The sequence below is a fragment of the Oryctolagus cuniculus genome, chromosome 4, assembly GCF_964237555.1.
Source record: "Oryctolagus cuniculus chromosome 4, mOryCun1.1, whole genome shotgun sequence".
NCBI lineage: Eukaryota > Metazoa > Chordata > Mammalia > Lagomorpha > Leporidae > Oryctolagus > Oryctolagus cuniculus.
This window is the reverse complement of record NC_091435.1, coordinates 149,764,876-149,790,488: the sequence shown is the minus strand read 5'-3', so window position 1 is coordinate 149,790,488 and position 25,613 is coordinate 149,764,876. Positions and strand designations below refer to the sequence as shown.

Below are 25,613 nucleotides of genomic sequence, written 5' to 3'. Positions count from 1 at the left end.
TGATTAAAGAAAAAAAAAAAAAGAAAGAAAGAAAACCTTTTGTACTTCCTGGCTTCTCATCTGGCTTCTGCAGTCCCACCAGCTGCCTGCAGGGGGAGAATAGGTGGGGACGATGACTGGGGTCTCCTGCTGCCCGGCAGTGACTCCCTGCAGAACCAGCCTCAGGACACATCACCACCGTCCCAGGCCTCCCTGCTGTCTTCCCCCTCTCCAAAATGATTGGCTCAGGCTGCACAGATCCTCCGTGTCCTTGTGCCCATTCGTGTAATTGGTATTTAATGAATGCTTTCTGAATGGAATACAACTGAGAAATGAAGTGACACCTCTTTCTCTGGTGAACTGAAGTTTTCACCATGACTAGCTCCAAGAAAATAACCTGGGATAACTAATCTAACAGAACTGCTAACTAAAGGAAGGTCCATGCCGTGATTTTTTTTTTTTTTGACAGGCAGAGTGGACAGTGAGAGAGAGAGACAGAGAGAAAGGTCTTACTTTGCCGTTGGTTCACCCCTCAATGGCCGCCGCGGCCGGTGCGCTGCGGCCAGCGCACCGCGCTGACCCAATGGCAGGAGCCAGGTGCTTCTCCTGGTCTCCCATGGGGTGCAGGGCCCAAGTACTTGGGCCATCCTCCACTGCACTCCCTGGCCACAGCAGAGAGCTGGCCTGGAAGAGGGGCAACCGAGACAGAATCTGGCGCCCCAACCAGGACTAGAACCCGGTGTGCCAGCGCCGCAAGGTGGAGGACTAGCCTAGTGAGCCGCGGCGCCGGCCATGCCGTGATTTTTAACAACCGTGCAAAGACCCTCTCCCACGTTGTCCCCTGTCAGGTCCACTTGTAGCCATTCCAGGTTTTGCTAGAAATTAATGAATTAATTCATTCCTCTGATAGGAGATTCTATCCCTTATGGAACACAAATATCCCAATAGAGATAGTACATGAGCCTTATCAATCATTTTAGCTTTAATGAATCTATCACGTCTTCTCTTGAGACAAAGCACATTTTAATAGAGAAAAGGATGGGAAAAAAGTATGAAGGTGTTGTAGCTCATTGTGGAGCCCCATTGGGGCAAGGATGGAGAAAAGGGAAAAAGCAGAGAAGGGTGAGAGCTCCAAGTGTTCACACTCATCAATCCAGTGATTCCACTCTGGGGCAGTTAAGCCTAAAGAAATAATAATAAACACAACATAGATTTATGTGCAAAGATAGTTATTACAAAGCTATTTACAACAAAACAACATGGAGACAGCTTAGATATCCAATGATAAGGGTACGGATAAATACCTACGATGTAGCTTCATGGTGCAGTGTTGCCAGCTATTAGGATTATGTCTTTGAAGAAATTTTAGTAAGATGGGATAAAATACAATGTATACATTTATGCGTTTATGTGTATACTCATAGAATACACATGTTTATTAGGCATATGTGATATAATATCAAGTGTCTTAAAAGATAAACACATCTTTTGTGTATTTTCTAGTTTAAAAAATGAATGTGGGGATGGGTGTTTGGTCTAGCAGTTAAGATGGCTGCTTAGGATGCCTGCATCTCACTTTGGAACGCCTCATTTCGATACCCGGCTGTGGTGCCCAATTCCAGCTTCCTGCTAATGGACATCCTGGGAGGCAGTAGCCCAGGTAGTTGGGTCCCTGCCATCTACATGGGAGTCTGGATTAAATTCTGGGCTCCTGGTTTCAGCCTGGCCCAGCCCTACCTGTTGTGGGCATATGAGAAGTGAACCAGTGAATAGGAAGCTCGCTCTCTCTCTCTCTCTCCTCTCCCCCACCCCATCTTCCCTCCCTGTGTGTGTGTGTGTCTATCTTTCAAATAAAAATAAATGTGAATTATTAGAAAAATATAATTGTGAATCTCTATATACAAACATTATTGAAAAGGGGAGATTGTTTGAGATTCCATGGCTTTCTCTGGGCAGGCATTGATAACTGTTGTGTACTGGACCCTTCCTCTCTTAGAAGCAATTTCCATCAACCAAATGACCACATCTGCTTCTGAAAGAAATATCTGGATGTTTGAACTTGAATTTATGGGGCAGTTTTTCTGAACTTAGTCCTACAAGATGTTCCTCGTGCCTCTGAGACATGTTCCTGTTATATGGAAGAGTTGACAGTAACGGGGGAAGGAGACTTGAAAAAAAAAGCCAGATGCATTTGCAAAGGAGCTGTTTTTTTCCCACAGCATTCAAAAGTCTGGCTTCCTGGCACTTGGCTGGGATGCCTGCGGGCTGACAGTACTGTGATTTGGCATCTCCCGAGGTGCAGTTGCGCTCTCGGGCTGCTGAGTTCCAGCAAAGTTCATTTTAAAGTGTGAAACGGTGAGGAAATGCAGTGAGGAAATGCCCAAGCTGCCAGGCGCAGCATGATTCCAACTTTACCAAGTCCTCCTGAACGGGGATTTCCATGACTGGATGTGTGCTAGAGTGCACACACGGGCAGCGCATCAGAAAGGCTTGGCCCTCGCTGCCACCTCTCTCCCTTTTTCTCACAGGGTGAGTATTTCTGTGGGGGGCATTCACGTTTGGTGATGCTCTGCCATACCTCTGCATGTGCCTCCTGGGGAGGCCGGGTGTAGCAGAGAACTGATCTTCCGGTCAAGCTGCTGCTCAGAAGCTGGCGTTGGAAGCAGCTGATGAGGAGCCCAGCCCTCTGATCTCGCCCCCAGGTTGCATTGTGCTGCCCGTGTGTCTCGCCAAGGTCTAGGTCTTCTTCATGCATTTATAGCCTGGTTCCTCTGCAACTGCATGAGCTCCTCTAGGTCAGAAGCCCTGCCTTCTGTTGCATGTTTATGTAGCATGGTAGCTAAGAAGATAAAGGCTCTGCCTGTTTTGCTTCTTACTGTGTAACCCTGTTCATATATGAAAACATTGTGCCTCGGAGTTCTCAACTGTTAAATGGGGAGAAAAACGATACCATCTCATAGAGTGTAAATGAATCAATATGTGTAAATTGATACCATAGTGATACATTTTACAACCTTAGTAAAAGGATTTTTCATTCATTCATCCATTCATTCGATAGTATTAGGACTATTTCCGCCCTCACTACACCCCCATAATTTGTTCCCTAACCTTTACTTTAGGAAGGTTAGGAAGCTATAATCGTAATTGATGTGCCACTGCTATCCCAGTGCTTCCTAAAGCCTTGTCTCTGGATCTTGCTGTTTCTGTTGCATTGATCGAAACATTTGGTGGGACTCCTCATGCTTCCTGGTAAACATAGCAACTGAATGACTTAATTTCCTGTCTCTGCCCCTCTACAGTCACATACCATCCTATCCAGTTTTCTTTTTTCCTTCCATTTCATGAGTATTTCCAATAAGCCATGTACCATCCTGAAGATTTTTCTGATCTCATCGGCTTCCCATAAGAGCCCTGTGTGGGTTACAGACCACTGTCTTCCTCTATCTCAGTGTACAATAGAGGAAACCGGGACTCAGAGTGCTGAGCTGACTTGCCTGTGACCATAGTTCAGTCTGACTAGGGGAAGGCTGTGGACTAGGAGGCAGATGGCACTCTTCTGTTCCACTTCCTTACAAGTCACAAAAGCTGGAAGAGATGTACACAGAAGTGCATTCAGCATTTTTATAGGCTGGAGTCTGTGCAGGGTGCTGAGGACACACAAATAGAGAACGTATTTGGTCAGTGACTTCCTCTTCTTTCGTGTCTCAGTTATTGTTTTCTGTATAAGAAAGCACTCCGAAACTTAGAGGGTTTAAACAATGAGGTATTGCTTCTCGTGATTCTGCCATTCTCCTAGGCTTGCTGTGCAGTTCTGCTCCATGTGATATTTGTCTCAAGCCACTTATTTGGTTGCATGCAGCTGCAAGCTTGGCTCAGGGGTCCAAGATGGCCTCCCTTAGCATGTGCTGCAGTTGGGTGGGGGCCTCTATTGACCTCTCATGACCTCTCATACTCCAGGGTCTCTTCCCATTGGGATTTCTCCAATAAGATTGCCTAGATGTCTTTTTTTTTTTTTTTTTTTTTTTGACAGGCAGAGTGGACAGTGAGAGAGAGAGACAGAGAGAAAGGTCTTCCTTTGCCGTTGGTTCACCCTCCAATGGCCGCCACGGCTGGCGCGCTGCGGCCGGCGCACTGCGCTGATCCGAAGGCAGGAGCCAGGAACTTTCTCTGGGTCTCCCGTGCAGGTGCAGGGCCCCAAGGGCTTGGGCCATCCTGTACTGCCTTTCCAGGCCATAGCAGAGAGCTGGATCAGAAGTGGAGCAGCCAGGACTCAAACCGACGCCCATATGGGATGCCAGCACTGCAGGCAGCGGCTTTACCCGCTATGCCACAGCGCCAGCCCCAACATCACTTCTACATTCTGTTGGTCAAAGCAAATTACAGGCCAACTCACAGTCAAGTCTGCCTCTTAATGAGAGGGATGGAGGGACATTTTTGAAAATAATCTACCACATGTACTGTCTACGTGGCTCTTTAGACAGAAGCTGGAAGGCTCTGTAAGTGTCATCCAATTCAATCCCTGCTCTGGGCTGACTGAGTCCCTCTCAGATTCACGCTCTGAACTCTAGACACCAATGTTACGGCATTCCATGATGGAGCCTTTGGCTCCACCCTAATGAGAGGGATCGATGCCTTTATAAAATAGGCCTCAAGAAAGCTTACTGCCATTATGTGAGGACACAATAAAAAGGTGCTGTATGTGAACCAGGAAGCGGGCCCTCACCAGATTCTAAATCTGATAATGCCCTGGTTGGACTTGCCAGCCTCCTGATCTGTGAGAAACAGACTTCTGCTGTTTGTAAGCCACCACTCTATGGTGTTTTGTCACAGCAGCCTGAATGGGAACTGAGAGAGCATCCCAGTTTCACAGCTGTGAAAACCAAGATCTGAGAGATCAAGCTTGTTCAGGCCAGTGTGTTTTGTTTTTCCTTCAGCATAGGATGCCTTGCTATTGAACCCTTCTCTGACTCAGTTGTCCCTGTAAGTTGGAGAAAACAAGGTTGCAGAAGAAGGAGGGGTCTGTTTTGACTTCTTCTATTTCTGTGCCTGGTACCCGGCCCCCGGCATTGAACAAGCGAGCATTTCTCATCACTGCCTCTTCTGCACATTCTGTACATAAAGTGATGCCGGTTTTTACCTCAGGCATAAAAAGTGGGCGCACAGATCTCATCAGGTTTTACCAAATGAAATCCAACACATTTATTTAACATTTTAGGATAGTCTATTACCCTACAATGCGTTTCTCTAAAATCAACAGCTGCTGCAGTATGAAACGTGTTGCTTGCTTTGAAACGAAGCAGTAAGCTGTGGATCATTCGTTTCCCTCAGTATAACCACAAACCTGGAAACAATTAAGAAGTTCCTTTTGTCCAGATCATTAGGATCCTGTCTGGGATTACCTCCAGCCCTCTGGGTGGAGGACAGGTACTGGCTTCGTATTGAAGACGATATTTGTTATCAACTACTGTTCTGGGATCCTTCTCTCCCCTCCCACCCTCAAGAGGGAGATCTGGCTCTTACTGAGCATTAAGGTAAATGAAGAATGCGGTTCTTAGCTTTATGGCTCCTCAAAGACTGTGAGTTTCTAAAGAAGAACTAGTAGAAACACCCTTCTGCTGACTGAATGAATTATAGGTCGAATAAAACCTTGCTTCCCATCCTTGTAGCATTTACTATTTTTTTGCAGATTAAACGAATATTTAGATATTATAAAAAATTTAGAGAAGACATAAGCACACAAAGGAGAAAATACAGATCATTTACAATTTTGCCTTTAGTCGAAACCCCGTCTACATTTTAAGTGTATGTTTGTCCTATCACACATGGTAATAAATCCAGAGATTAAGATGAGACATTTAGATACAAGTGTTTTTCTTTAAAAAGTGGGATGACACTGTAAAATAATTTGGCAGCCGAATTTCTTTGTGTTTTATTTAACTGCAACAAAACCATTTATCCATGTAACGAGATGTCTTTCTATCATACTGGGAAAGTAAATCTTTCTCTTGTTTTGACAGGACAGTGATATCGAAGCTTTGATCAGGTGTTTGGAAAACGTTCTGAGTTGCACTTCTCTAGGTAGGTAAATGTCTTCAGATTCCTGAATATAGCAACACCTATAGATTGCACTGGCATAGCCAGTAAGTAGAAAGCTTGGAAGGAAACTTACAGATATTTCAACCCAAATGTGTTTGACAGATGAGGAAAATGAGGCTAACAGGTTGGGCATCTGGCCCAAGGACCAAGAAACTAAAAAAAAAAAAAAAAAAGAATTGCTTATTATCATTGTTACTGACTTCCCATCTCCAAAACAGAATAGTTGGCACTCGGTGGTCCCTTGTGATTGTCTGGTGGCCTGGCAGTGCATACAGGCGGTGTCACAGACCCTGGCGGAGGAACCTGCTTGCCTCCCTTGCCCTGTGTAAGTGGGTTGCATTCAGTCAAGCTGAGAGCACCTTCCCTCTGAAGGTCACTCAGTTATTGGAAGAGACTTGATCTGAAAAAACAAAGCTGAAATTCCTTTAGTGTTTTCAGCCTCAATAAATGGGATTGCTGTGCTTCAAGGATAAAACCCTATTTCTCAGTTTCTCATATATACTTCTTTTTTTTAATCTGAAAATCCCAACTGTGATAGCTTCTAGTACTAGGCAATAAATTGTCACACATAGTATTCTTACAGGTTCTGGATACAAAGGGCTGAGATAGTTTTTCTTTTAAATGTGCTTTTAAATGCGCAAAATGTGAGTTTTGATTTTCCGAAGTTTTAGTGGCATAGCCATTTCTTATCTCTTCAGAGGAAATGGCAGGCAGGAATAAAGCTGAACGCCTAAGTTTTCAGGTGGGTGAACATCGGCCATTGTTTTATTAGGAGCATTAAACACAGTTTAGTTTTTGTTCTCCGTCCACATTTCCATGTAAGAAACCTCGGGCATAAACCAGCTCTTTGATTTCTTCTCCTGATCATTGCCCTGCAATCTGCTTAATTGTATATCAGTAACACCTGCTAAGGACATGGCATACCGGATACGGACTTGGAGACCCGGAAGTCTTTTCCTTTGACCAAGTCGCTATCCCTGTCTAGGCCCGAGCAGCATGGGCTGCTTTCCTTGTTACCTGGAGTCCAGTGCAGAAGCAGCCTCTAACACTTATTTCAGAATATTTTAAGAGAAATTTTATGAAGTCCCTGCTCCGTCACCAGTTTCAAGCAAAATAGCTCTCAGCGTCCTCTGTTTTCCAAGTCAGTTACCACTTAACCCATATGACTTGTATCTTCTAGAATTCACTACCAGCTTTCGTCTGCTTCCTGTTTCCCTGGAGGTTTATATCTGCTTTATTCCTTTTCTGTCACATTAGTGGGAGGCAATGATGAATGTGTATTTTTATTCCATGTTTCTAATGCTCATTTCTATAAAATCATTCAGTCTAGAAGGAAATTTAGATATCATCTATCCAATCCAGTGTTATTTAATTTTTTTTCTGTTTTACAGTCAAAGCTATCTTTTCTAAGATACAATCTTATGTAGAAATCCAATTTATAAAAAGATAAGACTGAAACTAAATGTGGGAGATGTGTATGGGCAGGAAGGGAGAGTAGGGGGTGAGATTGGAGAGATGAGACAAGTGAGCCACAGACTCCCAGGAAGACCCAGGATGTGGAGCCCCGGTTACGACTGAAGGCAGGCTGCGGGTGAAGACGAAACAGGAGGATGGGGTGACAACATGAATAAGGAGCGAGAGACGCCAAGTCCCTTTCTGTCTGCTGGCTCAGTCAAGCAGAGACACTTGATTTGATTTAGGGGGGCAGTGAATCCAGGAGGCTCTGGATTTGGGGACAGCAGAGACACCAAAGAGAAGGTTGGTGTGACGTGATGGAAACAGAGGGAGGGAGCAAGCATCTGCCTGTTGAATAATGAGGTCCCCAGACAGCACCCCGACTCGGCTTCTGAAACACCGGCGGAGCAGCACAGACCTCTTCAGGTTCAGAAATTGTGGACCCCTTCTGAAGATACCTCTGTGACAGCGTTACCAACCCCAGGGCCCTAAAAGACACTGGCATTCCCCCAACAAACAGCAAGGCTCAGCCCTACCAGCCGACAGTCCCAGGTCCACCAGAAGAGCTTCCACTGGCTTTTAATACTTCCTGCTTCAATATGAACATGTAGCCAGATGGCCCCTGATATCTGAGGAAATTTAACAAAAAAGAGGGAAATTAAAACAAAAACGTACTAAAATTCAGGAAACAGAATATGTCAGGAAGAAAAGCTCAAAACACAGCTACTGAAATCTTACAGGCTATTAAAGAAGATATTACCTACAAGATACAAACAAAAAGGAATATAAGAGCCCAAGAAAGAGCTCTTGAAATGTCATTTTCATAGCAGAAATTAAAAATTCAGTAGAGGGTTTGGGAGGTAAAGTTAAGCAGATTTTCCAGAATAGAATTAATAAATGATAAGGAAGCAAAATGATCCACCTAGGTTTCTTAACATCTAACTGAAAAAAATTCCAGAAAAAGAATATAAAATTCATAAATTTATCAAATAAAGAAGACAAATATCTTGAGAGAATAATAGTTTACTTATAAAGTACCAAGAAAAATAGTGTCTTATTGTCTTATTTTTCAGTAATAATGAAATTTAGAAGACAATAAAGTTTGAATCTAGACTTTTAAAAAAATTTTTATATTTTTTTCTTATTGGAATGACAGAACAAGAAGGTCGATGGAAGGGGGTGCAGGTAGGGAGGAGACTGATTTTCCATCTGCTGGTTCACTCTCCAAATGCCCAGGGCTGGGCCAGGCTGAACCAAGAAACTGGGCATTCATGCTGGGTCTCCCATGCGGCTTGCAGAGACCAAAGCACTTGAGCCTTCACCCTCTGCCTCCCAGAGTGTTCATCAGTGGGAAGCTGGAGCAGAGGTAGAGGCATGACTGGACCCTCACACTCCAATATGGGATGCAAGCATCCTAATGGTGGTTTATCATCTGTACCACAACACCCACTCCTGAATCTAGAATTTTTTATCTGTCCAATCCACCAATCACAGGCGAGCAAGGAATAAAGACATTTTCAAACCTGCAGTCTCCAAATGTCTACCTTCTCGTCCCCATGGCTTTTCTTATGAGGTTCCTAGAGTATGTACTGACCCTAAAGATGTAGTAAACCAAGAAAGAGGAAGGCATGGACTTAGGTGACCGGGAAGCCAACACAGGAGGGAAGTTAAAGGGATTCCCAGAGCGACAGTTAAGGGACAGTCTCTTCACAACAGCTGGCAACAGGCCTGCACAATCCATTCAGAGGGCTCTGGGAGGAAAATGGTTCACTTGCAGGGAGGATGGAATGAATGGATAGCCCACCAGACTCGACTATAAGTTTTCAGTTCCTTTCGAGAATTTAGGGAGAAATCATATAGAAGCAATCAGGAAACTAATTCATGTTAAAAATTCAACGCAATTGTTAACTTTTGGGAAAAAGTGTTTTTTTTTTTTTTTTTTTTTTTTTTTGACAGGCAGAGTGGACAGTGAGAGAGAGAGACAGAGAGAAAGGTCTTCCTTTGCCGTTGGTTCACCCTCCAATGGCCGCCGCGGCCGGTGCGCTGTGGCCAGCGTACCGCGCTGATCCGATGGCAGGAGCCAGGAGCCAGGTGCTTTTCCTGGTCTCCCATGGGGTGCAGGGCCCAAGCACCTGGGCCATCCTCCACTGCACTCCCTGGCCACAGCAGAGAGCTGCCCTGGAAGAGGGGCAACCGGGACAGAATCCGGTGCCCCAACTGGGACTAGAACCCAGTGTGCCGGCGCCGCTAGGCGGAGGATTAGCCCAGTGAGCCGCAGCGCCGGCCCGGGAAAAAGATTTATAAAAGAAAGAAAATATGGGCCTGGCGCTGTGGCGCAGTGGGTTAACACCCTGGCCTGAAGTGCCGGCATCCAACATGGGTGCCGGTTCGAGACCTGGCTGCTCCATTTCCCATCCAGCTCTCCGCTATGGTCTGGGAAAGCAGTAAGAAGATAGCCCAAGTCTTTGGGCCCTTGCACCTACGTGAGAGACCCAGAAGAAGCTCCTGGCTCCTGGCTTCAGATTGGCACAGTTCTGGCCGTTGTGGCCAACTGGGGAGTGACCATCGGATGGAAGACCTTTCTCTCTGCTTCTCCTCTCTCTGTGTAACTCTGACTTTCAAATAAAATAAATAAATCTTTAAAAAAAAAAAGAAAGAAAATATAATCTACATACATTAGGGGCTTAACTGTATACAATACCCCAAAACAGATTTATCTTTTAATTCCATTTTCCATGAGCTTTTTGCAGTACTCTTATATATGTGATAGAGACAAATGTTAAATACCAAATCAATGTTAAAGAGTTAGATATGGTTGAATTTGGGTAATGGAACTTGGCAGTGAGGCAAGGAACTGCTTTTTTGTTCATTTTTGAATTGTAAGCTATGTGAATTCTTAGGTTAGAAATCAATATTTTTTAAAAAAAGATGAGCATTGGAAAGTAAAGAGCCCAATTCTTTTTTTTTTTTACCTTTTATTTAATGAATATAAATTTCCAAAATACGACTTATGGATTACAATGGCTTCCCCCCCATACCGTCCCTCCCACCCACAACCCTCCCCTTTCCCACTCTCTCTCCCCTTCCATTCACATCAAGATTCATTTTCGATTATCTTAATATACAGAAGATCAGCTTAGTATACATTAAGTAAGGATTTCAACAGTTTGCTCCCACACAGAAACATAAAGTGAAAAATAATAGATGATTTTTTTTAAATGATGATGAAATCAGATCAGACCTATTGTCATGTTTAATCCCAGTGAGAGTCAAGTTGGGAATTGATAATTTCTTTTTTTTTTTTTTTTTACAGAAGATCAGTTTAGTATGCATTAAGTAAATATTTCAACAATTTGCACCCCCATAGAAACACAAAGTGAAATATATTGTTTGAGTACTCGTTATAGCATTAAATCTCAATGCACAGCACATTAAGGACAGAGATCCTACATGAGGAGTAAGTGCACAGTGACTCCTGTTGTTGACTTTACCAATTGACACTCCTGTCTATGGCATCAGTAATCTCCCTATGCTCCAGTCATGAGTTTCCAAGGCTATGGAAGCCCTCTGAGTTCTACGACTCTTATCTTGTTTAGACAAGGTCATAGTCAAAGTGGAGGTTCTCTCCTCCCTTCAGAGAAAGGTACCTCCTTCTTTGAAGACCTGTTCTTTCCACTGGGATCTCACTCACAGAGATCTTTTGCCAGAGTGTCTTGGCTTTCCATGCCTGAAATACTCTCATGGGCTTTTCAGCCAGATCCGAATGCCTTTAGGGCTGATTCTGAGGCCAGAGTGCTATTTAGGACATCTGCCATTCTATGAGTCTGCTGAGTATCTCACTTCCCATGTTGGATCACTCTCCCCTTTATTTATTCTATCGGTTAGTGTTAGCAGGTACTAGACTTGTTTATGTGCTCCCTTTGACTCTTAGTCCTTTCATTATGATCAATTGTGAACTGAAATTGATCACTTGGACTAGTGAGATGGCATTGGTACATGACACCTTGATGGGATTGAATTGGAATCCCCTGGTATGTTTCTAACTCTATCATTTGGGGCAAGTCAGCTTGAGCATGTCCCAAATTATACATCTCTTCCCTCTCTTATTCCCACTCTTATGTTTAACAGGGATCACATTTCAGTTAATTTTCACCACTTAAGAATAACTGTGTGATAATTACAGAATTAAACCAGTCATATTAAGTAGAACAGACAAAAAAACTACTAAGAGGGATAATGTATTAAGTTGTCCATTAACAGTCAGGGCTATGCTGATCAAGTCACCATTTCCCATAGTGTCCATTTCACTTCAACAGGTTTCCTTTTTGGTGTTCAGTCAGTTGTCACCAATCAGGGAGAACATATGGTATTTGTCCCTTTGGGACTGGCTTATTTCACTCAGCATGATGTGTTCCAGATTCCTCCATTTTGTTGCAAATGACTGGATTTCGTTGTTTCTTACTGCAGTATAGTATTCTAAAGAGTACATATCCCATAATTTCTTTATCCAGTCTACCGTTGATGGGCATTTAGGTTGGTTCCAGGTCTTGGCTATTGTGAATTGTGCTGCAATAAACATTAGGGTGCAGACTGCTTTTTTGTTTGCCAATTTAAATTCCTTTGGGTAAATTCCAAGGAGTGGGATAGCTGGGTCGAACGGTAGGGTTATATTCAGGTTTCTGAGGAATCTCCAGACTGACTTCCATAGTGGCTTAGCCAGTTTGCATTCCCACCAACAGTGGGTTAGTGTCCCTTTTTCCCCACATCCTCGCCAGTATCTGTTGTTGGTAGATTTCTGAATGTGAGCCATTCTAACCGGGGTGAGGTGAAACCTCATTGTGATTTTCATTTGCATTTCCCTGATTGCTAGTGACCTTGAACATTTTTTCATGTGCCTGTTGGCCATTTGGATTTCCTCTTTTGAAAAATGTCTATTGAGGTCCTTGGCCCATCTCTTAAATGGGTTGTTGGTTTTGTTTTTGTGGAGTTTCTTGATCTCTTTGTAGATTCTGGTTATTAACCCTTTATCTGTTGCATAGTTTGCAAATATTTTTTCCCATTCTGTCGGTTGTCTCTTCACTCTCCTGACTGTTTCTTTTGCAGTACAGAAACTTCTCAATTTGATGCAATCCCAATAGTTGATTTTGGCTTTGACTGCCTGTGCCTCCCGGGTCTTTTCCAGAAATTCTTTGCCTGTGCCAATATCTTGAAGGGTTTCTCCAATGTTCTCTAGTAACTTGATGGTGTCAGGTCGTAGATTTAGGTCTTTAATCCATGTTGAGTGGATTTTTGTGTAAGGTGTAAGGTAGGAGTCTTGCTTCCTGATTCTGCATGTGGAAATCCATTTTTCCCAGCACCATTTATTGAGTAGACTGTCCTTGCTCCAGGAATTAGTTTTAGATCCTTGATCAAATATAAGTTGGCTGTAGGTGTTTGGGTTGATTTCTGGTGTTTCAATTCTGTTCCATTGGTCTAGCCATCTGTTTCTGTACCAGTACCATGCTGTTTTGATTACAACTGCCCTGTAGTATGTCCTGAAATCTGGTATTGTGATGCCTCCGGCTTTGTTTTTGTTGTACAAGATTGCTTTAGCTATTCGAGGTCTCTTGTGCCTCCATATAAATTTCAGCACCATTTTTTCCAGATCTGAGAAGAAGGTCTTCGGTATCTTGATTGGTATTGCATTGAATCTATAAATTGCTTTTGGGAGAATGGACATTTTGATGATATTGATTCTTCCAATCCATGAGCATGGAAGATTTTTCCATTTCTTGGTATCCTCTTCTATTTCTTTCTTTAAGGTTTTGTAATTTTCATCGTAGAGATCTTTAACGTCCTTGGTTAAGTTTATTCCAAGGTATTTGATTGTTTTTGTAGCTATTGTGAATGAGATTGATCTTAGAAGTTCTTCCTCAGCCATGGCATTGTCTGTGTATACAAAGGCTGTTGATTTTTGTGCATTGATTTTATACCCTGCTACTCTGCCAAACTCTTCTATGAGTTCCAATAGTCTCTTAGTAGAGTTCTTTGGGTCCCCTAAATAAAGAATCATGTCATCTGCAAAGAGGGATAGTTTGAGTTCTTCCTTCCCAATTTGTATCCCTTTAATTTCTTTTTCTTGCCTAATAGCTCTGGCTAGAACCTCCAGAACTATATTGAATAGCAGTGGTGAGAGTGGACATCCCTGTCTGGTACCAGATCTCAGTGGAAATGCTTCCAACTTTTCCCCATTCAATAGGATGTTGGTTGTGGGTTTTTCATAGATTGCTTTGATTGTATTGAGGAATGTTCCTTCCAAACCCAGTTTGCTTAGAGTTTTCATCATGAACGGGTGTTGTATTTTATCAAATGCTTTCTCGGCATCTATTGAGATAATCATATGGTTTTTCTTCTGCAGTCTGTTAATGTGGTGTATCACATTGATTGTCTTGCGCACATTAAACCATCCCTGCATACCAGGGATAAATCCCACTTGGTCTGGGTGGATGATCTTTCTGATGTGTTGTTGCATTCTATTGGCGAGAATTTTATTGAGGATTTTTGCATCTATGTTCATCAGGGATATTGGTCTGTAATTCTCTTTCAGTGCTGCATCTTTTTCCGGCTTAGGAATTAAGGTGATGCTGGCTTCATAGAAAGAATTTGGGAGGATTCCCTCTTCTTCGATTGTTATGAATAGTTTGAGAAGAATTGGAGTTAGTTCTTCTTTAAATGTCTGGTAGAATTCAGCAGTGAATCCATCTGGTCCTGGGCTTTTCTTTGTTGGGAGGGCCTTTATTACTGTTTCAATTTCTGTCTCAGTTATGGGTCTGTTTAGGTTTTCGATGTCTTCCTGGTTCAATTTAGGTAGGTTGCATGTGTCCAGGAATCTATCCATTTCTGATAGGTTTCCCTGTTTGCTGGCATACAAGTCCTTGTAGTAATTTCTGATGATTCTTTTTATTTCTGTGGTGTCTGTTGTTACATTTCCTTTTTCATCTCTGATTTTATTGATTTGGGTCTTTTCTCTTCTTTTTTTAGTTAGTTGGGCCAATGGGGTGTCAATTTTGTTTATTTTTTCAAAAAACCAGCTCCTCGTTTGGCTGATTTTTTGTAATGTTTTTCTTGATTCAATCCTGTTGATTTCTTCTCTGATTTTAATTATTTCTCTTCTCCTACTAGATTTGGGTCTGGTTTGCTGTAGGTTTTCTAGATCCTTGAGGTGAATTGAAAGCTCCTCTATTTGGTGCCTTTCCAATTTCTTGATGTAGGTGCCTATTGATATAAACTTTCCTCTTAACACTGCTTTTGCTGCGTCCCGTAAGTTTTGGTATGTTGTGCTGTTATCCTCATTTACTTCCAGAAAATTTTTGATTTCTCTTTCAATTTCTTCTATGACCCATTGTTCATTCAGGAGCATGTTGTTCAATCTCCATGTGTTTGTGTATGCTCTAGGGATTCCTGAGTTGCTAATTTCCAACTTCATTCCTTTATGGTCTGAGAAGCTACATGGTATGATTCTAATTCTTTTGAATTTGCTGAGACTTGCTTTATGAAGAGCCCAATTCTATGATAAGGCTCCTATCAAGGCTATATTAAGATTTTTGGACATCTTTATTGCTGAGAAGATTGTAGTAAACCTAGATTTATGAATTAAAAAGCTTAAATTATAAAACCAAAAATTACATGTATCCTGAAGTTGAATTAGCTTTTTTCCAGACTTCTAATTGCATGATTCTGGATTATAGAACATTTCTGCAGTGCTTGCTGTCTCAAATGGTGGAAGACAGAAATCTCCTTCGCCCCGCCTTTGCTTCCTACTGCTCTGATGACCTCTCACGGTGACCTCTTATGCGAGCAGGGTGGTGGAGTCCTACTGATTCTGCAGCTTAAGTAGAAGGGGTCCGTGGAGTATGGCTACAGACATGGAGATGATGGTGGCACGTGCCTTTGAAATAGCTGGCTGGGAAGGACGCTCACTGTAGGACCTTCTATTATGAATGAGAACTTTATGGGTTTCAGGATTCCATAGAATCTTACATGGAAACCATGAAGACCACCTCTTCACATAGTCTTACAGGGAAGAGGCTCTGGCTCTGAGATGGCTCAGGTAGCTGCTGTCTGCTTTGCGTTAATTATATTTTTTTTGAAACTCACCAGCTCTGATGATAGTTAAAGTTGGTTGTTTTGGTTGCTACTATGTGTCAGAATGTTAACGTAATATAAGAGGACAGTTTAAACTTACATGGTCAAAGTATAAACATTTAACTTAAAAAATGAAACCTCTGTGAACTGAGTTAGGCATTACTCTTGTTCAGCATCTGTTGAAGCATTTTGGAGATATCCAGTGTCCCGAGACCTGCACTGTAGGTTAATCCTCTGCCTGCAGTGCCAGCATGCCATATGAGCTCCGGGTTGAGTCCCAGCTGCTTGTCTTCTGATCCAGCTCTCTGCTTATGGCCTAGGAAAGCAATGGAAGATGACCCAAGTGCTTGGGCTCCTGCTTCCATGCGGGAGACTTAGATGGAGCTCCTGGCTCCTGGCTTTGGACTGACCGAGCCCAGGCTGTTGTGACCATCTGGGGGTGTACCAATGGATGGAAGACCTTTTCTCTCTGTTTCTCTCTCTCTCTCTGTCTGTAACTCTACCTCTCAAATAAATGAATAAATCTTTAAAAAAGAGAAATATCCAGTTTCCTGTTGAGCAGGTTAAGATGTTGCATATCATTCACAGACATCTTGAACAAGAGCGGAAAGAAGAGAGATGCATATATCCTTTCTGGTGATTCGGACAAAGCAAACTTTTAACTTTACAACCCTGAAAATATGTGTGCAGTGGTTTGGCCCTCTTCTTGACCCCAGATTCAGTTTTCTTTCTATTTAAAGCAGGGACAGTGGTGTTCTCCCTTCCCCCATCGCAGGTGAGTGGACTGGATGAATGACTCCTCATTTGTGTAGTTTCAATAATCTTGAATTAGAAGGTATCCTTGGCCGGCGCCGTGGCTCACGAGGCTAGTCCTCCACCTGCGGTGCCGGCACCCCGGGTTCTAGTCCCAGTTGGGGCACCGGATTCTGTCCCAGTTTCCCCTCTTCCAGTTCAGCTCTCTGCTGTGGCCCGGGAGTGCAGTGGAGGATGGCCCAGGTCCTTGGCCCCTGCACCTCTGCACCCGCATGGGAGACCAGGAGGAAGCACCTGGCTCCTGGCTTCGGATTGGCACAGTGCACCGGCTGTAGCGACCACTTGGAGGGAGTGAACGAACGGAAGGAAGACCTTTCTCTGTCTCTTTCTTTCTCACTTTCTCACTAACTCTGCCTGTCCGAAAAAAAAAAAAAAAAGGTATCCTTTTGCATTCCATATTCAGGGTGCATGGGTACCTTAAAATATTCTTAAAAATGAAATCAAGAGTTAGTTTATTTTTGTGCAAAAAATTTTTGAAACCATGCATGATTTTTTTCCTTGAACTTTTTGAAGACCCCTCTTAGTAGTCTCATCTATAGCATTAAGATATGATTACAACTTCGCATCAGCTGTTCTCACACTTGAGGATGCATCAGACTCAGTGGGCTTAATGCTCAGGTCTGCTGTGTGGCCAAGAATTTGTGTTTCTAACAACTTGTGAGCTGCTGATGCCCTGGGTCCAAATTACACTTTGAGAACCATGGCCCTAAAATCCTGAAGCCCTGAAATTGTTCTTGTGCACACACACCCCATTTATAATTCCAGAAAAAACACTACAGAATGACATAAAAATTTATTTCTTAGAAATTATGGACAACTTATCCATAAGCTAAAAGTTTCCTTCCGGATTTTTCCTGTCTTCCTCTCTGTGGTCCTTTCGGTGTGTGCTGCACTCTCTGGCACTGTGCACAGGACTGACTGAGCTTCCATAGAAGTGAATTTTTGCCTCCCTGTCAGCATCTATAGCTTATATTCAGGGAGGTCTAGCAGTCCCAGGCATTGCAGGAGGGGTTGGATTTTGAGATGCTTTGGGAATGTGATCCTGATCATGAGGTGGGGTTCAGGACAGACCAGTGCATAGCTTTGGAACAATACTAGGAAGTGCTCTCTGGGTGCTTTTTTCATACCTATGGAATAAGTTATTGTCCCAGTGGAGGCATTAAATTTACAAAGCCCTAAATACCACCCCTCCCCCCACCCCAGGATATAAGAAGGGTGGCCAGTCCTGAGCAGGACACTGAGGAATTTAAGAAGAATTAGGAGAGGGAATATGGGAAGAAATGTAAAAGGCCACAGAAAAAGCAGAAGTCCTGTTCTTGATGGAGGGCCAAGAATGTAGGTCAGATTATTTTAAACATAATATTTCCATGGTTGGAAACTGTCCTCTCTTTCTCTCCCCCTCATTTCCTTTCCTACAAATAAGGCAGATAGAGTCCCAGAGTCTTGAAGAAAACCAGATCCCTGTCTTCATGAGTTTTCAGAATGGTCAGGGAAGAAGATAATTAAGGGGCACTGTGATGGATATATTGTGAACAGAGTCAGTGTGTGCTCATCGCAGGGTGGGGGCACCCACTTTGGACTGCACTCCAATAAAGGCTTCACAGAGGAGTGGAAGGCTTGATATCCCTGTGTCTGTGAGGGCTGAGCAAGGCCATGGTCACTGGAGAATCTCAGCCTAACACATAGCATGGGTTGATGGATGGAACCTGCTGAGTTTTCTCTAGAAAGTATCTCTAGAAATCTCAGGCAGTGTGAAAGCTCAGAGTTGTGAAACAACTGAGTATATGCACAAGACTATGGAGATGTTGGTGGTGTTGTGTGTAAATGTAAAGTGTGAGGAAGGGATTGATGAACCTGTCTATATAAGGCCAAGGCCATGCTGAATCTCGTGTGCAACATTAGGAGTTTGAACCTTATTCTGTAGGTTTTTAAGCATGGTCACAAAAATTCACCTTTAATAAACGATAAGGAGGGAGCTATGGAAGGAATGACTTGAGATAGAAAACACATCAGCAGATTTGTTGTCACCGTAGTAACTGGTCAGACCCATCACTTCTCAGTAGGAGAGACAGAAGATGACCTCCACACTCATTTCCATTGAACTTAAGAAGGAAAATTCGGTCTCTATATTTCTTAGTAACTGCGTTATGAGCCAAGGTGACACACCAAGTTTGGCGTTATTAAATATTTGAGCAATTAGCTGTACTTTTAGAGAGAAGTCACCAGCAGGATTATACGTGTCTATGGTAAACTATATTAAGAGGCTCTGAGCATCTAAACTGGATGTTGTCACAGAAGCAATTAGAATTTCACAGTTGCTCCAGATGCTCTCTGCCAATTAAGATTCCTTTAGTGTGTTGATGTGTGCGATCAGTTTGGCTTTCTCAGTTCTTTCACTGAGCTTCGGCACAAGCTGATCTCTACTAAACTGTATGACTGATAAGAAAAGTGGAGACACCAGGTCATCTGACTCCCTTTGAAATTTCCTCTTCCTAAGTTCTTCAGACTCTTAAGCTGTTAAGTGTTGGGATGATTGACAGTCATTTAACCTTACACTACGTTGTTTCTCACCTTGACAGGAAAGAATATCTCATAATGATTAGGACGGCTTCCCCATAGTGTTGGTTATTGGTGCATTGAAACCATTGTCATCAGGAGGAGAGGAGGGATATTTTGGATTATAAACCATTTTGGTCATTTTGATGTGGATGCATAATATCTGTTTTCTCTGGTCCCTTCTGTTTATGTTTTGTAGAAATTTAAATTTCTGCAAATTTTTAAAACTCGGAACAATGCATCAGACTCAACATTAGCAGTAACTTATAGAGAACCTGCTACCAGTTAGCTACTTTGCCAGACACCTTCATCTGACGGATGTGTGGCAGTGGTGAGAGGGCAGGGAAAAGACCGTAATATAAATAAATTCCCACAACGATACTACTAATCATCCTTCTTAGTGTATGCTTAGCAAATAGCATTCTATCTATTGCTGTTATCCAGAAAAACAATCCGGTAATTGAGTTTTTGTAACTACAAGAGAAACTCTGCAATCATTAATTCATTTATTGCTCCTGCTACATTATGCTTTCGTTGAAGTTAGGATACCTTGTAGAAGGAAGGATGTGCATTGTGCTGGGGTTGCAGGGATGCATTAGACTTGGTTCCTGCCCGTAAGAGTTTATAATTTCAGAGGGGAACTGAGACAGAGGCCTCAACAGCTATGACAAGAGAAGAAGGATTCGGAAAAAGGGGGAGGCTCTTTTAGTTAGGGGAATAGAAGTAACCAAGGAAACTTCAAGGAGAAGGTAGCGTCGGAGGTCACTCCTGACACAAGAATAGGTTTGCCCATAAGGAGATGAGGGGGAAGAGCCTTCAGTGGAAGGGATGGGCGGCATGAAGAGGAGCCCGGAGAGGAGAACTGGCAGGAGCAGGCAGCTCCTGCTCGGGGGTCGGAAGTGGTTCTGTTCTGTGGTATCTGCCTGAATCATCTTAGTTGCAAATATGACATGAATTATCTTAGTAGTTCATTCTTATTCATTTTCCTAAGTAAATAATGCCTTCTTTTTCTCGTAAAAGATCTTAACTAGGATCTTTAATGTCCAATCACCTTTGGCTTAGAGAGACATACTACCACTTGCACTCGATTTGGTGTTCACCATACTAGGCCAAATTATTTGGCACATATTTTTCTAAGCATTTAAACGTTACTGGCCAAATGATACATCATGCCTTTATATTTTCCTTACTCATAAATTTAAGGCATGTATCATGCCCTTATAAAATTTTTTTTTCTAAAATAAAAATGATAGATGAAAGCAAGTATTCTTGAGCATTTGAGCAAAGTTAGGAGTTAAATATGTTAAATTCACTTTAGAAACTCAAGCAGTTTAAAACAAATAATGCACACCAACATGGCATGAAGTTACAAAATATATGGTTGTTTTTACATTTGAATTATTTTATCTATATACTTGTTTTTTTTTTTTTTTTTTTTTTTTTTTTTTTTTGACAGCCAGAGTGGACAGTGAGAGAGAGAGACAGAGAGACAGAGAGAAAGGTCTTCCTTTGCCATTGGTTCACCCTCCAATGGCCGCCATGGCTGGCGCACTGGGGCTGGCGCATCGCGCTGATCCGAAGGCAGGAGCCAGGTGCTTCTCCTGGTCTCCCATGCGGGTGCAGGGCCCAAGGACTTGGGCCATCCTCCACTGCACTCCTGGGTCACAGCAGAGAGCTGGCCTGGAAGAGGAGCAACCGGGACAGAATCCAGCGCCCCAACCGGGAGTAGAACCCAGGGTGCCATTGCTGTGGGCAGAGGATTAACTCAGTGAGCCATGGCGCCGGCTTATCTATATACTTGTAATATCAGCTCATTTTTATATTATTTTTTCTAATTATAGAATAGCTTTCTTGGTTTACAATAATCTTACTTAACATCAAAGAAAAAGATGACTGTCTTAGATCACCTGTAGTTCCAGTCTGGGGACAAAAACCAATCGATTCTTGGTTAAGATCTAAAACATAGGTGAGAATTCCAGTTTAAGTCTTGACTTGCTCAAGATCCCTGCATAGATGGAACCTCTCCAGTTCACACCTTTTCTTGTCTCTCCCTTAATGCCTCCATGTGCATCATATAGTTCTTTAGGCCTTATTTCTTGGGTCATCTAAAAGTCTCATTGTTCAGGAACTGAGGGTGCAAGTTTACACATCAGCCCTTGTTATTACTCATTCAACTATCCTGTGGTCTTGCATCACACAAAAGGACCTTTCTATTTGGTTGTTGTGGTATTGGTGTCACTGCTATTGATAAATTTCTAACTATTCTGGAAATATTTAGATTACTCACAGGTTATCCACACTTTCTACTTATTAAGATAGAAAAACTTTCATCTCTATATGTTGCAAGTATATGCACACTTATTTGAAGAAGCAGAAAAACTATGCAGGCTGACATTCTGGACTTACTAATGCAAAATGAAGCATCCTAATATAGTCACTCTTTTTTTTGAATGGCATTTATTTTTTACATCTTTGAATTCACATCTCTTTGACTTTCATCATGGACTCTTAGCTTTTGTAAATTCAAGTTTTTTTTTTTTTAAGATAGTGAGTTTACACATCATTTCCAATTTGACTACTAAATCAATTTTAAAATACATTCTAAAATAAACTTATTTTAATTATTTTCACTACAATTTGCCTGCTTTGATTATTTAACTAGTTTCTTATACTCTATTTTTCCTTTGTAACTTTTATATATTTTGTTGACTAACATCCTGTAGTCAACTTATGGGCAAAATGGACTTGATTCTATCAGTAGAACTTCAACCACTTAGTAGTCTTGAGTATAAATAGGCCAGCAGTGTGAATTGTTCAGCTTGAAATCAACTTGGTTTCCCCAAGAAGTGCTTTCTTTGCTGTGTTTTTTTTTTTTTTTTTTTCCCCAATAACTTCATGGCAAGTGTAAAGGGTTGAATGGTGGCTTCCCCAAAGATGTCATGTCCCAATCCCTGCTTCCTTGTATACTAAAGCTTTTGCAGATGTGAGTAAATAAGGATCTGAGATGAGGAGACCATCCTGCAGGGTCCACATGGGCCCTAGAGCCACCACAAGTGTCCTTATAGGAGAGAGACAGGGGAGCTCACACACAGAGAAGAGAGTGATGTGAAGACTGAAGCAGAGATTGGAGAGATGCTGGCCGCCACCAGAATCTGGATGACGTAGAGAACAGATTTCCCCTGGAGCCCCTGGAGGGGGTGTAGCCCTGCTGGCACCTGGGTTTGGTGCAGGGAAACCCATTGCAGACCGCTGGGCTCCAAATCTGTGAGAGACTGCATCCTGCTGTTGGGAGCCACCGCATTGGTGGTGATTTGTTACAGTGGTCTCGGGAAACAGAGTCTCTCATGGTACACCCACCTCACAATCTCAACCACCCCCTGTTAGTGGACCGGTCACTTTCTTTTCACATTTTTTAAAAAAGATTTATTTATTTACTTGAAAGTCAGAGTTACACACACACACACACACACACACAGAGAGAGAGAGAGAGAGAGAGAGAGAGAGAGAGAGAAAGGTCCTCCATCCAATGTCTCACTCTCCAATTGGCTGCAATGGCCGGCCAGGAGCCAGGATCTTCCTCTGGGTCTCCCACATGGGTGCAGGGGCCCAAGACCTTCTTCTACTGTTTTCCCAGGCCATAGCAGAGAGCTGGAATGGAAGTGGAGCAGCCAGGTCTCGAACCAGCACCCATATGGGATGCCAGCGCTGCAGGCCAGGGCGTTAACCCCCTGCACCACAGCGCCGGCCCCTTCTTTTCACATTTTTACTACTATCACCAATGCTGCAAAACTCATCCTGGAGCGCTTGATTTCCAGGGAGTGTGGAACAGCTGTGAAATGCTAAACTCTACTCAAGTCTACCAGATTGCTTTCCAAATGGGTTATAGCCATTCATGCTTCTGCCTGTGATGGGTAAGAATCACTCCAAACACTCTCCCAAACATCGGCACCTACAACTTCCATATGAGAATGTGCTATCACTTCTGAGTTTGCTATTCTGATGGGTGTAAAATATCTCCCTGTTGAATTTGCATTTATTTGATTACTGGAGATGTTGAGAGCCATTTTTCATATATGTATCAGCCGTTTGCAAAAGCTCTTTGGTGAATTTCCTGTTTCTCTCAGTTGCCCATGAAACATAATTGTATGATATTTTAAATATAAATTTGGAAGAGTTCATTTTAAAAAAGATAGCTTCTCTTTTTCTATCATACGTGTTACAATTTTTCATCTAACGTGTTTACTTTTATTTATTGTTGGTTTATTTGTTTTGGTAAATAAAACTTAACTTCAGGCAAACATGGCTTGACTTCTACATAATCTAAGTTTTCTTTTTAAAGAAATTTTTATATAGAGACTCCTAAACTTTCTTCTAGGATTTTATTGTCTTAATCTTACATTTGAGTTTTAATTATAATGGAATTTATTTTTTTTCTGTTTAATTTACCACCACTCCTGGATATTATTTATGACTTACTTTCCATTTGGATCTGTTGACCTGCCTTATCAATCCTCTAGCAATACCAAAGTTCCTGTTTCCACTGCCTCTATGCAATGTGTTTTCATGTCTGATAGGGCAATTGTCCTATTTTCTTGCTTTTTCAAATTGCTCTTATATTCTTACAATCATTTTTCCATTTAAGATCATTGTATCTATTTCCAGTGAACATACCCTATTTTTTCCTATTACTAATGTTAAACTAAATTTGGCCTGAGACAACCTCTGTGCCTTGAGTCCACAAGTAAGTAGCTGCAGCCTACTTAGGAGCAAAGCAGCTGAAAGCCTAATTTAGGAGTATATCTTGTAACAAATGGCTGGTGTCTGCTGATCATAGCAGCTCAGATAAAATCACAGTTCACCCACTGAGCAGACCATGAACAAATAAGGCAAGCGCCCCGCTGTACCCAATCTAGCTGTCGCTGCACTTCACTTCCGTTCTCTCATGAGTGCTGTCTGCCTACATTGTAGGGCGGAGTTCTCCGAACATCTCTGGTTCTGAGAGCATCGAGAAATCACTCTTTGCTCAAATAAATTCTGGCAAAGTTAAAGTGTTGAAAGTGTTTCTTCTAACATGAAGTTCTCAAAACTTGGTGTAACATAGGCCTGCTCCGGAGACAGTGAAACAACCAAATTAATGATTTCAAAGCTGGTTTTAAGACAAATGCAGGAATATTCTTCCTATTTTTTTTATTCTGATCCTCCATAAAAGCTCAGTGCCTATATTGGCTATCTGTGGCTGCATAGCAAATTACCCCAAAATGTATTGGCTGAAAACAGCAATAATCATGTATTAGCTCTTATGGTGTTTTGGGATCACGGATTCAGGAGAGGCTTGGCTGGGAGGTTCTGGCTCAGTTCTGAACTTGTAGTTTGAGGTCAGCCGGGGTCATGGCATCTGAAGACTTGCCTGGGACCAGACGAAGCATTTCCCAGGTGACTCACACAGCTGCCTCAGTTCTCCTCTGCACGGGCTTCTCCATGGTCAGTGTCCTCAAGGTCACTGGGCAAGTGTACTAAGCTGACCACCACTGGTGCCCTAGGGACATGGCTGTGGCTATGACTCCTTCCCCAACCCTGCCTGGATGAACTCATTCTCAACCTCTGATATTCAATCTAGGTGGGATATGCCTTGTTGCAGAGGCTGGTCATAGTCCACACCTTAGCAACACAGGAGAGTGCAGAGTTGATCTTTAGCATTTGTAGTTTTTGTGGGAGGCAGTAACTGTCTCACAAAGTAGAAGCTTCTTTCAATAAGGGAAAAATAAACTTGAGGCCCAAAATGATGGATATCTACAATAGTGATAAACTTTCTTATTGTGAGAATAAAACGTAGGAAAAAAACCCCTAGATTTATGGAAGGAGACTTGGCCCTTGCAGTGCCTTGTGGAAACATCTCCTCTTTCTGGAAACTAAGAGGCAAGGTAATTATTTTGCAGTGTATCTTCTGTGCTGCTGCCTGTAGAGGAACCAGGTGCTTCGGACAGCAATGGTCCAGATTACCTTTCACCAAAAGTGAGAATCTGTCCGGTGTTGTCACCAGCATAGAGGACCACAGCAGGTGGTGGTAGACGATGCAGAATCCCACTTATAGAACCAAAGGCTTTGGCCCTAGGTCTGCCTAGTGAATGCTCAGCTGAGACAGCAGCATCCCCTAGCATTCGGCTCAGGACAGGAGGCAGGGACACAGATCCCCTGCCAGCCGTCTCAGCCCCCAGAAGCAGCTCAGGAACGCTCCTGGGGCATCTGACAGCACACAGCACAGAGGGACATCAGCAAGCCCGCCTAGCCCCCGTGGTTGCCAGCAGGTCCTGCCTGGTAAGTGAACAGGTTAACCCGGCCATTTGAACTGTGCCAACTGCCTGTTCTGGAAGAGAGAACATTGAGCTGTTCTTTGTTAGACACCAGACCAATTGCTTCTGATTGAGCCACTTCTGATTGGGTCAGTAAAGTAATTTGTATCCAGTTATTTAAAAGTACTAGAGTTGTTTGTATGAAAAGTTAGAACATGAGTAAGGTTGTGTTCACCTAATTCTGAAGCACTCGTTGAGCATTTCCCAGCAATCACCAGGGCAGGATACGTCTCAGGTACA

At 42.7% G+C, this 25,613-nt stretch overlaps 1 protein-coding gene across 14 annotated transcripts in view; it reads left to right on the top strand.

Moving 5' to 3' along the window:
* The window catches only part of NEK11 (NIMA related kinase 11), a 334,291-nt gene that overhangs the window by 191,086 nt on the left and 117,592 nt on the right, over nucleotides 1-25,613 (top strand). For all 14 annotated transcript variants that reach the window (XM_051818472.2, XM_051818466.2, XM_051818468.2 and 11 more), the window contains one exon: nucleotides 5,997-6,057. In XM_051818472.2, the coding sequence (XP_051674432.1) occupies nucleotides 5,997-6,057 (61 nt within the window). The remainder of the gene's footprint in view (nucleotides 1-5,996; nucleotides 6,058-25,613) is intronic.